The sequence below is a fragment of the Echinops telfairi genome, unplaced genomic scaffold (assembly GCF_000313985.2).
Source record: "Echinops telfairi isolate 266 unplaced genomic scaffold, ASM31398v2 ScPeMD7_6681;HRSCAF=7622, whole genome shotgun sequence".
Lineage (NCBI taxonomy): Eukaryota > Metazoa > Chordata > Mammalia > Afrosoricida > Tenrecidae > Echinops > Echinops telfairi.
The window spans coordinates 140,531-154,904 of NW_022110581.1; the positions used below are offsets into that span (position 1 = coordinate 140,531).

Sequence of the window (14,374 nt, forward strand, 5' to 3'; positions counted from 1 at the left end):
GTTTGTTGGTCTTTAGGAGTGTTTTCCAGTCCAGTCTGTTGGGGCACCATGCCCTGGCCCCAAAGTCCATTTTGAGCATTCCCTGGGGACCTCGCCTCTCCATTCTCCTGTTCTGTTGCATCCCCTTAGTGTTTGCAGGATCAGATCAGGTGCAGTTCCCACACTGTCTCTGGTGTCGTCCCCTATAGGGCTATGGGTCAGTGAGGGGCCGACCATGTGGTCCTCTCTGTGTACTGGCTGCTCTAATTGGGAACGTCATCCTCATGGCCTAGTGGGCCAGGATGTGCTCCACTCTCTCCTCCTCCCCCTTCATCTGCTCCCGTGTGCTCTGATCAGATATGTCTCTCTCCCGGAGCTGCAGATTCAATGCCGTCCTTTGAAATGAATTCTTCTGGGGGGAGGGGCAGGTGTCCACTTAGTAGTTGGGATTGGGGCCTGTCTGTTGTTTTTATTAAAGCCAACCTAGTGGCTATGAACTGGTACTTCGTGATTTAGAATTTTCTACTTAAATGTGAAAAAATAAATATTACAGTAAACTCTAGATAACATCAGAACTGGCAAGTGTAACCATTTTTACATGTACAGTTCAGTGACATTAATTCCCTATACCACATTATACAACCAGCACCACAACCTATTTCCAAAGCGGTGTGTGTGTGTGTGGGTGTTTGGGTGTGAAAGAGCTTTATATCAAAGAATAATTGTATATTGAGAAAACATCTCAACCTAGTGTAGATCAAGTCCATAAATCCAATATTAGCCTTTATGCCAGACATTAGTCCATAAATTCCTGTTCAGACTCAAGCAGCATATGCAATGATGCCGAATGCAGGAAGATCACAGGCCAGTGGGGGAAAAGTCTTGTGGATCCAATGGTAATGGAAGCATCTCAGCGCTGGCACAGCTTTCCAGGTGGCTCCTCCAGCTCTCTGACTGTGGCTTTCCAACAGAAAGGTGAAGCAGAGAGAGATACTCTTCACAGGTCTCAGTAAGTCTCTGCGTGGCTTGTCAACCGGAAGATGAAGGCAGAGAGAGAGGAAGTTCCCAGAATCCTCATGAGAAGGCCATGCCCACAAGGAGGCATCATCAGGCTGTGATCTGATTGACAGGCTGGACTCCACCCCTTCACTCTTAATACCCTCAAGTTCATGCGATATTATTTAGCTACCACAGTCTCTCCTGATAATATGCCAGAAGTACCTGAGATGAAGTCTTACCATTCTCATGTCTAAGGAGCATTCTGCTTGTTCTTCCTTCAATACATACTTATCTGTTCTGGAAGCCCGTGGTACTTTCAATCTTCTTCACCAGCACCAGGATTCAAATGCATCCATTTTTCTGCAGCCTTCCTCAGTTGTCGTCCAACTTTCACATGCATGCTAGGTGACTGAAAATACCACGGCTTGGGTCAAACACACGTTCATCCTCAAGTGGCATCTTTGCTTTTTAAGACTTTGAAGAAAGCTCGTGTAGTAGGTTGACTCGATGCAGTACATCATTTGATTTCTTGACTGCTGCTCCCATGGGTGTCCATTGTGGATCCAAGTAAAATGAAATCCTTGACAGCGGCAATCTTTTCTTTGTTTATCATGATGCTGTCTCTTGGTCCAGTTGTGAAGAGTTTGGTTTTCTTAAGATTGAGGAGCTATTAGGTTCCTCGGTGAGGAATACCTCGGTCCTTTGCTTTGCATGAGAAAGAAATTCACGCTGAAGCCTGGTTTGTGACCCAGGTGAGTGTTTATAAAGGATAGAAGAAGTTTCAGGTTTTACAGTTAACTGAACACAGGACTGCATCCTTACATGTGGCGACCTGAGCCCCAGAGAGAGAGAAAGAACAACCGCAGCATGGCCAAGCGGAAGGCAGGGGAGCAGCAGGAAAAGAGCCAAAGTGGGTTTTTTTTTACCCTCAAATAGAAACTTGGTACCCTTTAAGCAATACCACCCCACCCCCCACCCCAACCCTTGCTCTCGTCTAACAAGCTTTCTGTCTTTTGGAACTGCCTGCTCTATCTAGATAATTCATATTAGTGGAATCATACAGTAGTTGCTCTTTTGCAGTTGATTTATTTTGTTCAGGAGCCCTGGTGGTTTAATGGTTACACATCCGGCTGCTAACCTCAAGGTCAGCAGTGCAAAACCACCAGTCACTTTTCAAGCAAAAGACGAGGCTTTCAACCCCTGTAAAGAGTTACAGTCTCCGAAACTCACAGGGACAGCTCTCCCCTGTCCTATAGGGTCGCTATGAGGCTATGAATCAGAATTGGCTCAACCACAGTGTGTTGGATTTTTTTCTGGTGGGGGTGGGGTATTTCGCTCAGTGTGGTGTTTGTAAGGTTCATCCTTGTAGCGTTGCTCTTTATGGCACAGCTCACTAATATTCTGTTGTATGTATGTACTGCACATGTACATACTTCACATGTTGACAGACACTTGGGTGGTGTCTACCTTGCAGCTATTGTACTTAGGGCTGCGGTGAACATTGGTGGACACACATCTATTTTAATCCCTGCATTCAATTCTTTGATGCTTATGCCTAGACGTGGCATTGCTAAGACCGGAGGGTATTTTTTACAGGACAGAAGAAAAGTAAAGGACTTAGGTTGCGGATGGGCAGGAAACAGGGCTTGGGATCACCATATGCTAGTGCTCGCTCCACTGGGTGCTCGTCAGGGCCTGCGTGGGACTTTCGCACCTTTGCTGGTACCAGTTAGCTTTCGGCACATTGACCTGTGAGTGACCTACTCAGGCAGGAGTACTAGAGGCCTGGGTTGGTGGACTCAGAAGGTAGTTTCTTGAGAGCTCCACCCTCACCACCCTCACCCTGAATGTGGTAAAGGAGGACCACATCATGTGACCTCATGGGGCAGGGGAGGATGACAGTTATTTGAGTGCATATGTGTAGGCAAGTCCATGAGTTCGTAGTCTCATATGTAGGCCTTTCTGCCCTCCTTTCCTCTCCTCCCTCTTCCCACCCGCTCTCATTCTCTCCTTTCTTACCCTCCTTTTTCTTCCTTCCTTCCTCAGCTTAGGAACCATGGAGTTAATGAAGAATGATACAAAGACGGAACCTGCTTTTAAAAAAAATATCTTCAGACTTATTTATTCTTAATAATTTTATTGGGGGCTCGTACAGCTCTTATCACAATGCATCCATCCATCTATTGTGTCAAGCACATTTGGCCATTTGTTCCCATCATCATTTTCAAAACATTTTCTTTCTACTTGAGCCCTTGGTATCAGCTCATTTCCCCCTCTCCCCTCCCTCATGAACCCGTGATAATTTATAAATTATTATTATTTTGTCATATCTTACACTGACCGCTGTCTCCCTTCACCCACTTTTCTGTTGTCCATTCCCCTGGGAGGGGGTTATTTGTTGATCATTGTGATCGGTTCCCCCTTTCTACCCTCCACTTCCCCTTCCCCTCCTGGTATTGTTACTCTCAATATTGGCCCTGAGGTTTTTATCTGTCCTGGATTCCCTGTGTTTCCAGCTCTTATCTGTACCGGTGTACATGCTCTGGTCTAGCCAGACTTGTAAGGTAGATTTGGGGTCAAGAGAGTGGGGGGGAGGAAGCATTAACGAACTACAGGAAAGTTGTATGTTTCATTGGTACTATACCGTACCCCGAGGAACATGCCTTTTTTTAGAAATAGAAAAACTCCCTTCTTTCTCTCCCAGGACACCTGGCCCAGGGCTAGGCCTGAGGAGTAGACACGTAAAACCTGACTCCCATGTGCTTCTGGGAGAACGTGCAGCTCGGTCTCAAAGTGCACAGCTTACAGAGGGGCTGACCTCAGAGCCGGGGATGTTTTGTTTTTTCCCCCAGGGAATGCACAGAAGGTCTAAGAGGCATGAGTTTTCCCTCTCAGGGTATTCGGCTGTCGTACTAGAAGCTTCTCTTTGGCTGTCTTTCTTTCTTTTGTTTTAACAGTTTAATTGGCCTTTCATCCACATATCATACAATATAATAGTTCAATTATATCAAGAAGAGTTGTATAATTATCACAATCAATTTTAGAACATTTCTTCATTGTGCTTATTGTTATTTATGTAATTTTTAAAAATTATGGCAAAAATATATAAAACAAAACATTCTCTCATTCAACAACTTATATATGTATAATGCACTGCCATTGATTATACCCTCCATGGTGTACAGCCATTGTTGATGATAGCTTTTTCCAAATTATTCTACCATCATTAGCATAAACTCATTAACCCCTAAGCAACAGCTCTTTCTTCTTCACCCATTATAACCACTGGTCAAGTTTAGTTTGGGATTTTTGGGTAGTTTTCTTGATATTATATTCACATCCCATACACTTCCACAGTTTAATGGCTTTCTAAAGGAATTGTATATATAGCATCACAGTCAGTTCTAGTGCTCCCTCCCCCTCTGCTCCTTCCTCCCTCTTGCATTATTTGTTCCCCAATTCCCTTCACCCTCCCACCCCAGTCCTGATAAACCATTATTTCAGTTATTGTCTCTATGCATCCACTCCACCTGTGATTCATAAACTGGGAAACCTAACAGAAAGAATAAAAAACAAAACAGAAACAACAATAATAATATAAAGTTAAAAATAAAGATTAAGAAAGAAAAGACCACCAACAATATTTTAAAAGCCAGAGAAGAAATTTCGGTCATGGAACAAGAAATATTGAGCACAGAGCAAATTCAGGTTGAGTCAAAAGGGAGGTCAACCGACTATGTATCATACCGCAGTTCTATCCACCATATTGAAGTTTATAACAATCTCTGTCTGATAGTAAAGCTGTTTTGAGTCCCTCACTTGTGGCTAGAGGGGATCTGCCTGATGGCTGCCTTTTCTTACTGGGAGAAACCCTTCATCTCCTAGTAGGTTGCTGTACAGTGACTTTTCCAGTAGCTTGCGACAACTGCCCGGTATTCTTGGCTATAGGACTTGGGCCCCAAGGGGGGGAAGCTCAGTTAGGGCGCCTAGGTGTTTTCAGTTGTTGGAAACTAGCCCCGCCCCTTTCCTAGTTGTTGCCAACTTCCTCCTGCGGTTTGGTGTAGAGTGGGTACACTGGCCTCACCTGTGCCCTTTGGACTCTCCCCTGTCCACTTACCCAGGAAGTAAAAAAGGTAGCGAGTTACAGTGAAGCCAACTTGTCAGTTGTGCTAGGTGGCATTTTGGTGACTGCTGGGCTAGGCAAAATTTGCTCGGAGAACCGAGTGGACCTACTTGTGGTCCACGGAATGCTGAGAAGTGAGAACAGTTCCACTTGATGATACTTAGCCAGGGAACAAGGATGCTAATGCTGCCCATCTTCAGATCGAGTAAGCAAAAGTGTTCCTGAAAAGCACACATACAACTTAACCACCGTGGCCTTTTGCAAGTGGACTCTTGAGGGACATTTCGTACAGTCACAATGCTGTGCAGCCTCCATCTCTGGTTGGCAGCTACCAGCCTGCTTTCTGTCTCCATAGAGTGACCTGTTCTCAAGACCTCGTGTCAGTGCAGTCATACAAGACACGAGCCCTTCGGTGTCTGGCCTCTGTCACCGAATGTGATGTTTTCACAGACTAGCTCTGTGGCAGCACGTTTCTATATTAATAGTCCATTGAGCAGCCCTGGTGGTGTGATTACCCATTGGGCTCTGATCCACAAGGTAAACTGTTCAAAACCACCAGCAGCTCTGTGCGAGAAAAGATGGGGCTTTGTACTCCCATAAAGAATTATGGTCTGGGAAACTCACTGGGGCAGTTCTACCCTGTCCTATAGAGTCGCTATGAGTTGGCATCAATTCAATGGCAGTGAGGTGTTTTTGGCTTAATAGTTAATTGAGTGTGTGGACCACATTATTTTTTCACGTGGGCGGTTTCCACCTTGTGGCTCTGTTGGACAGTGCTGGTGCGTCGGTGGACAAGTCTGTTTCAGCATCTGCTTCTAGTTCTTTAAGGCCTCTACCTAGGAGTGGAAGTGAAAGGTTTCTGCCAAGTTGAAGTTGACCATTCTCTTCAGGAAAACCTTTCATTGGCCATTCCCCCTGCCTGGTTCCCAAAGGTGGAGCAGATGGAAACACTCTTACTCAACCTTTCTTTAAATCGGAGAGACCAGGGGTGGCTGGTCTGAAAACACCGGGAATTGGGTCCCTGTCTTCTGTCTGGGGTTCTGCTAGCACAGATGGTTCTGGCACCATTGAAAGCAGGACTCAATGGGCCTAACTGCCTTTGGGTAGCCACTGCTCACCTGTCCCTTCAGCCAACTTGTGACCTGCATTAATGGGGACTCAATGTTGCCAGGTCTTCTGATTGGTTGTGGGTGTGTTTTTTTGTTTGTTTCTTTCCCAGAAAAAGTTATAAATCTGTGAAACCTCCACATTTTAAAATCTTGGAAACTTTCTGAAACATCTTTGGCTTTAAAACACTGGGCCAAACCTCCAGTGGTCAGTGGCTAGAGCTGACTCCTGGCTTCAGGCTAGCAGCCTCTGGAGGAGAGCAGGAAGCCTCTCTCTAGTCATTGGGGGTCCCTCTTGGGGTCTTTCCTCCCTGTCTCCTATTCCCCTGACCCCACATGTAAACATGTTGCTGCCAGCCCCACCCCTACCACCACCCCCACCCCTTGTCTCACACCTTCTCTTCCTTTCCTCAGATCACCTCTCCGATCTCCAGGGCCGAGCAGAGGGGGATCCTGGAGTCGCCTGGGACTTTTACAGCAGTTCGGTGTTGGGTAAGCTTGCAGTGGGTTTCTTCCACCCTGGACTGTGTGGCACAAAACTGTGGGTTGCTTTAGGTTGTACTGATCCAATCCTAGCCCATCCACTCCCAGTGGCAGGACTCACTACCTAATCCAGGAGACACACCACTGATTGAACCAAGCCTTCCCTCATGAGCTCTAGCCCTCTCCCACTCCCCACCTGGAGTGTTACTTGGTTTTTGCTTTCTACTTCTTTCTTTTAAGAGCCCTTTCTTCACCCTTACTTTGCTTTAATCAGAAGCCCAAAGGACCAACCCCTCATCCTGCGGCTGCCAGTCCCTCCTTACTCTGCCTGTACAATGCACACAGAGTGTCCAAGCTTCTTGCTTGGAGACTTTCAGCCTCTGGCCCCCACTTTGCTTTCTTGGTATCCTGGTGGTACAGTGGTTACATACACCTTGGGCCTGCAAGGTTAGCAGTTTGAAACTAGCAGCTACCCTAAGGAAGAGAGACAAAGCTTTCTGCTTCCCATGAAGGTTTACAGTCTTAGAAACCCTCAGGGGTAGTTTTATTCTGTCCTGTCGGGTTGCTAGGAGTCAGAATTGATGATGGCAGTGCGGTTTTTTATTTGGTTGGTTTTGGTTATCTGGCATTCGCAAGTTGAAGATTGGGGGAAGCATGTGCCCCCAAGCTTGGAGTGAGCTGGAGAAAGAGAAGGTTGGGATGAAATGAAATAGGTCACACCCAGACATGTATGGTGGGGTGGGGGAAAGCCCCATCTTAGACCCTTCCAGCAGGCAGTGGGACAGTTTGGGAAGGCGTCAGAAAGGGTGTTCAGACCTGGCCTTTGACTGTTCACAGTCACTCTTTGCCATCTAAGTAGCTCATCCCTTACATGCCCTTGCTTTTTGGAGGGAGGAGTAGAATGGATGTTCTGGCCACTGACTAACTTTCTTCCGAGATGAGACTCAATGAAACTTGACCCTAGACAAGGGTCTTTGTGCTTAGTGGCGGTTATCTCCATCAGCCACCTGCACATACACTGTTGTATCTCATGGTGACACGGCATCTATGGTGTTTGAATCGGCCATTTGCTGTCCTTACAGAGGAAAAAGGTGGCTTTGCCTGCGACCTCCTGCATAATCCTCCGGGGAATTCTGACCAAGAAGGAGATGATGTGGAAGAGGATGATTTCATGTTTGAATTCTCAGACAAGCCTCTTCTCCCTTGCTACAATCTCCAAGTATCAGTGTCCCGTGGGTAAGTGTCTGAGAAATCTATGGGGACTGAGCATCAAGATCCTGGCAACCCCAGACTGCCTCCCTCTCCAAGGAAGGGTGGCGCTCTCCCAGCAGGAGCTGAGACCTGGAGAAAGGAGCTCGTGAACATGACCTATGACCGAGGCCAGCTGGACCTTCCGCCTTGGTTACCTGCCCTCCCATTAGGGTCTGTAGGCTCCAGGTCGGTTGCTCCATTGGGTTTCCAGGACCAAACAGTGAGAATCCATTCTCAAGGCACGGGTAATTGGTGGCGGTCCTGCACGTAAGAGATGAGCTTGGGAGATAGGTGGACTGATGAACTATTTAGACTCTTTGGAACATTTTTGCGGTTTCTGGGGACAGCCAGACAGAATATTTGAAATTGAGAGTCTTGGAAAAACCAAGACATACGGCTGCCATAGCTGGGGGCTCCTTGGGTTCTTAAGTACGCCACCACCTGGGTCCTTGGAGCCTGAAGTGTGGCGAGATGATGGCATCTGCACTATCATCTCTGCTCATCATGTGTCATGTGACAGGGTGACCCATTTTAGGAGACATTTTAAAGGAGACGGAAGCCGCTTTCCTTTCTGTCCGATGACTCGAAAGGAAGTCGGACAGCGTGGAGGACCATGGTTCCCGTCACATGCTCATCGTGTGGGGCCACGCTAGGGAAGCACGCTGGCTGGCTTTTCTGCTCATGCTTCGTGTCCGTATAAAATACTCTTTCACCTGCGTCTTCGCGTATGGCAAATGCCTTTGCACTCAATTGTAAAAATTGTTCTTTGATATCCAGTGGAAAAGATATTGGATCCCTTTTTTTTTGGTCATGAAGGGCACATTGCTGGGAGGTGGAAGATGGGTAAGACCTCAGTTTAAAACTCTGACCACTCCACCATGGTTTCTTTGCCCCTCTCCCTGCCATGACCTGATAAGAATAAAAATAGCCTTTATGATGACACCAGGAGGGGTCAAGTTTCAGGGGTTTTGGGGTCCTTATTCTTCTGGACATAAGCTGATCCGTGTGGGTGGGGGAGGGCCTCAGGGATATAGTATTGCACAGTTAATTAATTCCTCCAAAGTACTCAGCATCGGCTTGTCTGAAACAGGATATCAGGCCCTGGGCAGTAAAGGGACCAGGGCAGTTGGCTTTAGGTGCAGGCAGCCCTCAGGGCCACCACGGGCTGCATGTTGTCACCCCACGAGTGGAGGAAGTACTCATTCAGCAGAGTGGACTCGTGAAGCCAGCTTGCAGGTTTTCTGACATGACAGTCTGTCTTGAGGCTGCCCTTCCCCACAGCTGCGGCAGGATGGGAACATGTATGTTCTTGAAACGGGGCGGGGGCGGGGGCCAGGAGTCGGGAGAGAATGACGCCTCTGAGGCCCCGTGGAGTGCGGCAGTGCCTTGCAAGTCAACAAAGCTAGGCTTCTGTGTATGATTTGCAGTGGCGGTGGATGTAGTTTCTGTTGCTTTGAAAGCGATGGTCCAGGTCGATGGTACTGGTGATCCCTTGCCACGAATGAAGGCGTCATGGTTATGTGTCGGACTGCTCACCACAATATCAGCAGTTTGAAACCACCAGCCACTTCATGGGAGAAAGATGAAGTTTTCTACTCCCCTAAAGAAAGAACTGAAAAAAAAAAGAAAGAAAGAAATGCAGGGGAGGGGGCTGGGGAACTGCAGTCTCAGAGACCCAAAGGGCCAGTTTGACTCTATCCTATAGGGTCACTATGGGCTAGAACCAACCCAATGGCAGTGAGTTTGGTTGTCCCCACCCCCCTTCTCAAACCATGATCTCAGGTAGCATACTGGGTTATGAATTGAACTGCTAATCACAAAGTTGGCAGTTCCAAACCACCACACCTGTAAAGAGTTAAAGTCTCAGAAATGTAGGGGCAGTTCCACCTTGTCATATAGGGCCACTAGGACTCAATGGCAATGAGTTGCCTTAACTCTGGTGGCACTGTGAGGTAAGAGTTGGACTGCTAACCACAAGGTCAGCAGTTCACATCCACCAGCCCATGTGCAGGAGAAAGATGAGGCTGAGGATATCTGCTCCCGTAAAGAGTAATACCTCCACAAACCCTGTTTAGAGTTGCTTTGCGTTGGACTCTGCTCCATAGGCACGGGCTTTCTTCTGGTTATTGGTTCTCTTAACCCACAACACTTGATTCCCTGGTGATTTGAGATGACAAAGGTTGCCATCACTTGGGAGAAATGGCACATTGTAAGGCTAAGGAGTGTGGGGCTCAGGTGAAGTTTCAGGTGCAACACAGAGGGTTATGTCCGGTGAACAAGTCTTCAGCAGCCTCACCAGTTCAGGCTGCCCCAAGGAGCAGAACCCAGCTCGGGCGTCGACGAGCCCACAGCCGTCTAGTAGGGGAGACAGACCCGTGTACAGTTAACTCTAGTACAACCCACAATGTTCTGTGTTCTACAGAGATTTGTAGGAAAGTAATATGTGCTCCTTGTGAAAAACAAAGCGAGGCGGTACAGAAGGGAGGCGTGAGGGGGAGTGAAAGCCACACTTCACCTGTGACACACAGGAACCCCGGCTCAAGTTGCTTGGCATCCTTGCAGAAATGGGTTCTGGCATATTTACAACAGGCTGTGAGGCAAGTGCCAGGAGCCCATAGAAGGTGGCATGAGCCCTTGGCTACATTAAGGCCTCACAGGTGACACAGCATCTGAACTAGGCCCGAAAGGAGGTGATGGCACAGGCAAAGGCATTGGGGGTGCGTATATTCTGAAAACAGTGCGTGGTCTTCAATCAAATGGCTGGCGCATGACGGGGTGAGGGGTTGTGTGTGTGTGAGAGAGAGAGAGAGAGTGAGGGGGTAAGGTGGAGATTGAGCTGAAGAAGTCTAATGGAGTCACGTATGGGAGATCTTGTATCATAAGAAGCTAAAGAATTTGGAGATTTTCTGGAAGCACTGGGGAACCATTGAAAGCTACAGAGAGAGGGAGGGTGGAAGAGGGTCTGCTTTTCTTTGTAAGAAACTCCGAGTAACAGAGAGGATCCAGCGAGGGTAGGTGGGAGGTGCACATGAGTGATTGTTGGCAGAGGGCAGCCAGTGAGGAGGCTGATGCAATGTACTGAAGCCAGAGTGGCAGCAGCTGGAACGGGGGTGAGGCCTACCAGGAGGGAAACCCTGAGGAGGGGGAGCACTGGTGTGGGGATGTGGCACTTGGCCCCTACCGTGGCCTCCCCGTCACCCGTCCTGGCTGCTGCCTAGTCGGGTACACGCCGCGCAGTCAGCCTGTAATGTGAGCCTCCGGCCTGCAGAAACCATGGTGCTGCCTGTGCCTCCGCTGGAGAAAAAACTTGTCTAATGCATTCCAGAGCCCCAGAGAAAGGCCTTTGGCTTACCCGCAGTATAGGCCTTTCTCCACGGCTCCCCGTGGAGAAAGAGGAGGCAAGGGAAGCAGGAGTGAGAACAGGAAAGTGTGAGCAAGCCAGACTTGGCAGGGCTGGGGGCGCCAGCAGATGGTTAATGCCAGGTGACGTCCTGGGGAAGCCGGCAAAGAGGTGCCGCTTCTGGAAGGCTCATGCCAACTCGGCATTTCCTCCCACGCCCTCTCTTTCAGAACAGACCCCTCCATAGGTTCAGTGCTGGCCATTTGGGGTGAAGCTGGGCCAGGGCTCTGAAGAAAATAGTCACTTAAGCTTCCCGGAAGGAGGTGCCCTGGTAGCTCAGTGGTTAAAGCACTTGGCTGCATACCAAGAGACTGGTAGTGCCCATGAGCGACTCCTGGGGAGGAAGATGCAGTCATATGCTACCCTAAAGAGTTAAAGCTCACTGCCATGGAGCCGCTGCGGGCTCCTAGTGCCCCCATAAGACAGGGTAAGTGCCCCTGTGAGCTTCGGAGACTAACTCTACAGGACTAGAAAGTCCTGTCTTTCTCCCGAAGGGGCATCTAGAAGTTTCGAGCTGCTGACATTTGCCATTAACAGCCCAGCGTGCAAGCACTGTGACACCGGGGACAGTTCCTTTCCATCCTCCAAGGTTGCCAAAAGTTGGAGTCAACTTAATGGCAGCAGGTTTGGTTGAGTGACATCCAGAGCCTGTGGTTCGCTTGAGGGGTTGGGGGTGGCCCGGCCACTATGGTGGCCTACCAGCCTGCCCTTCAGCCCCCTTTTCCTAATACCCCTTCTTGCTTTTTCAGGCCCTGCAACTGGTTCCTTTATTCCGACGTCCTGAAGAGGCTGAAGCTTTCCTCCAGGATCTTTCAGGCTCGATTCCCGCACTTTGAAATTGCCACTTTGCCCAAGGCTGAGTTCCACCGGCAGGTGGCCTCAAGTCAGCTGCTGGCCCCAGCTGAGCAGCCTGGAGGCCCGGGAGAGTCCCCCTCCCCACCAGGCTCCTCTGAGACTGTGGAGCTGGTGCCCTATGAGCCTGAGCTGCTGCGGCTCCTGGGCTCTGAGGTGGAATTCCAGTCCTGGGCCAGTTGACTGGGAAGGCCCCTTCCTTTTCTGCTCTCTCCTCCCAAGCCTTTCCCTATCTCCACCTCCTGTGTCTCTCCCCACCCCCACCCCCTCGCCACCAAGCACCAGACTGCAGAAAGAGGCAATAACACAGACCAACCAAGACGCCGCCTTATCAAATGCCAGCACTCGTGACTGGATTTTTTTGAGGGGGGGTGGGGGCTCCGATTAGTTCTCATCTCCCCGTCATTGTCATTGTTGCCATGGTTGGTCGTTAGGAAGGGTGAACCCCACGTCTGAGGACCAGAAGTCCCCAGGGGTGGTGGCAGGTGGCACTGAGGTCCAGTGGTCTAGCTGGCCTCCCCGTGGGTTGCTAGGACCCAGCCTGGGCCTTCGGGTGGCCAAAGCCTGTCCTGAGGAGAAATGAGAAAAACCCACTCTGAGCGCGCCCTCCGTGCCCCTGTGTTCTTCTGTCTTTCATAGTATTTATTTTATTAGTATTTAATTTGTATTGTTTCATTGGTTTCTGATAAGTCTGTATCACTGTGATGGTTTGAGACAACTCGTTGTGTTGAGGGACTTTCTTCCCCTCCTTTTCTGTTTCTCGGGAGCTGCTCCTTCTTCCCTCCGACAAAGTGACTGTGTCGAGGGCGGGGCGGGGAGTGCACGGAGTGTGAAGAATGAAGCTAACTGGTATTGGCCCAGGGCTAGAGGGTTGGGGGTCAACAAACCCCTAGGCTTTGGTGCTTCCCCCCACCACCACCACACACACAGAGGTTTTGTTTCTCTTTGCCCCTCCCCTGTTTGCTACAGTCCTGCTATCTTCAGACACCTGCTCACCAGGGGCAGGGAAGATGGTAGGGTGAGAGATTAATGAGTCACTACAGTAAAAGAAGTGTGCAGAGTGGGACTGATGGCTAAGGCGCCCCCTCTTCACTGGCCCCTCCCCTCAGAGTACACAATATGGGTTTCTTCCCACATCTTTTGCCTTGCAGCACCCCCTCAGCCTCCCTCTTCAGTCTAGCCCTACCCTCTCTAGAGACAGAGCTTCTGCAGGGTTCACCCCTGCCCAGCCAAGCAGCACCCTCTCCCTTCTCTCCTCCCTCCGCCCCTGGTTCCTTTGGAATCTGCAAATCGCTTAGGGACTGACTGCCAGATGGAAACTCCAGGCTAGGCAGGAGATAGAGCTCCAGGCTGGGCTCCATTCCTGCCGGCCCCCCCAGGCCTCCAGCGTGGGGCTTGTTCAGGGAGAGAGACTACGCAGTCGTGCGCGCATGCACGTACACGCAGGAGCTCACGTTTCCCACCCCTTCTGTGGCATTAGTTTCTCCCCTCTTGCTCTTATTTTTCTGTCAATTGCTATTTTTCCAAACAATCCTGGTAGAAAGAGTATGTGCCATCCAATGGCAAAAGGGCCTTTCTGTGGCCGGCTCTGGTTGGAGGTGGTACAGTTTTATTGTACAGGTGCTAAAACAACAACAACAGAGGAAGAAGAAGAAGAAGAAAATGGAGTAGGAAAATCAAACCAAACAAACAATCTGTTCTCTGGAAGGCTCCTGGCCCATTGCGGGAGCCTCGGTGGTTCTTTTCTTTGTATTGTGTTTGTTCTTTGTTCTTAGGGGGGTGTTACAGACCCCCTTCTGTAGGACTGCTCCCACCCCCACCATACTGCCCAGTTGGTTTTGAACAGTTGTTCTCCCTTTTTAAAAAAACAAACAAAAAAACAACAAAACAACAGACAAAAAAAGACAAAAACAAAAAAACGACAAAAATATATATCTATATAAAGTTGAGGGTTTTGGCACTTGGATTTTTTGGGTTGTGTTTTGGTTGTGGTATTGTGTGGTTTCTTTGATATCTGCTTTTACTCTTTTGCATTGGGGTGTGTATTCTGGCTGCCCTGGATGTTTCCTTTGTGGGTTTTTTGGGGAGGCCGGGGGGGGGGGTGTGTGTTCAGTTTGGTTCTTGTTTTTTAAGCAACAGGCTGTGGACTCAAAAACATTTGCAAAACCGAAAACCTGGCTC

General features: G+C 49.0%; 1 protein-coding gene across 4 annotated transcripts in view; it reads left to right on the top strand.

Annotated features, from left to right (window-relative positions):
• The window catches only part of BCORL1 (BCL6 corepressor like 1), an 84,425-nt gene extending 70,266 nt beyond the window's left edge, over positions 1-14,159 (top strand). For all 4 annotated transcript variants that reach the window (XM_045295971.1, XM_045295973.1, XM_045295972.1 and 1 more), the window contains 3 exons: positions 6,622-6,699; positions 7,773-7,926; positions 12,091-14,159. In XM_045295971.1, the coding sequence (XP_045151906.1) occupies positions 6,622-6,699; positions 7,773-7,926; positions 12,091-12,376 (518 nt within the window). In that variant the 3' untranslated portion in view covers positions 12,377-14,159. The remainder of the gene's footprint in view (positions 1-6,621; positions 6,700-7,772; positions 7,927-12,090) is intronic.
• Positions 14,160-14,374: the final 215 nt, after the last annotated feature.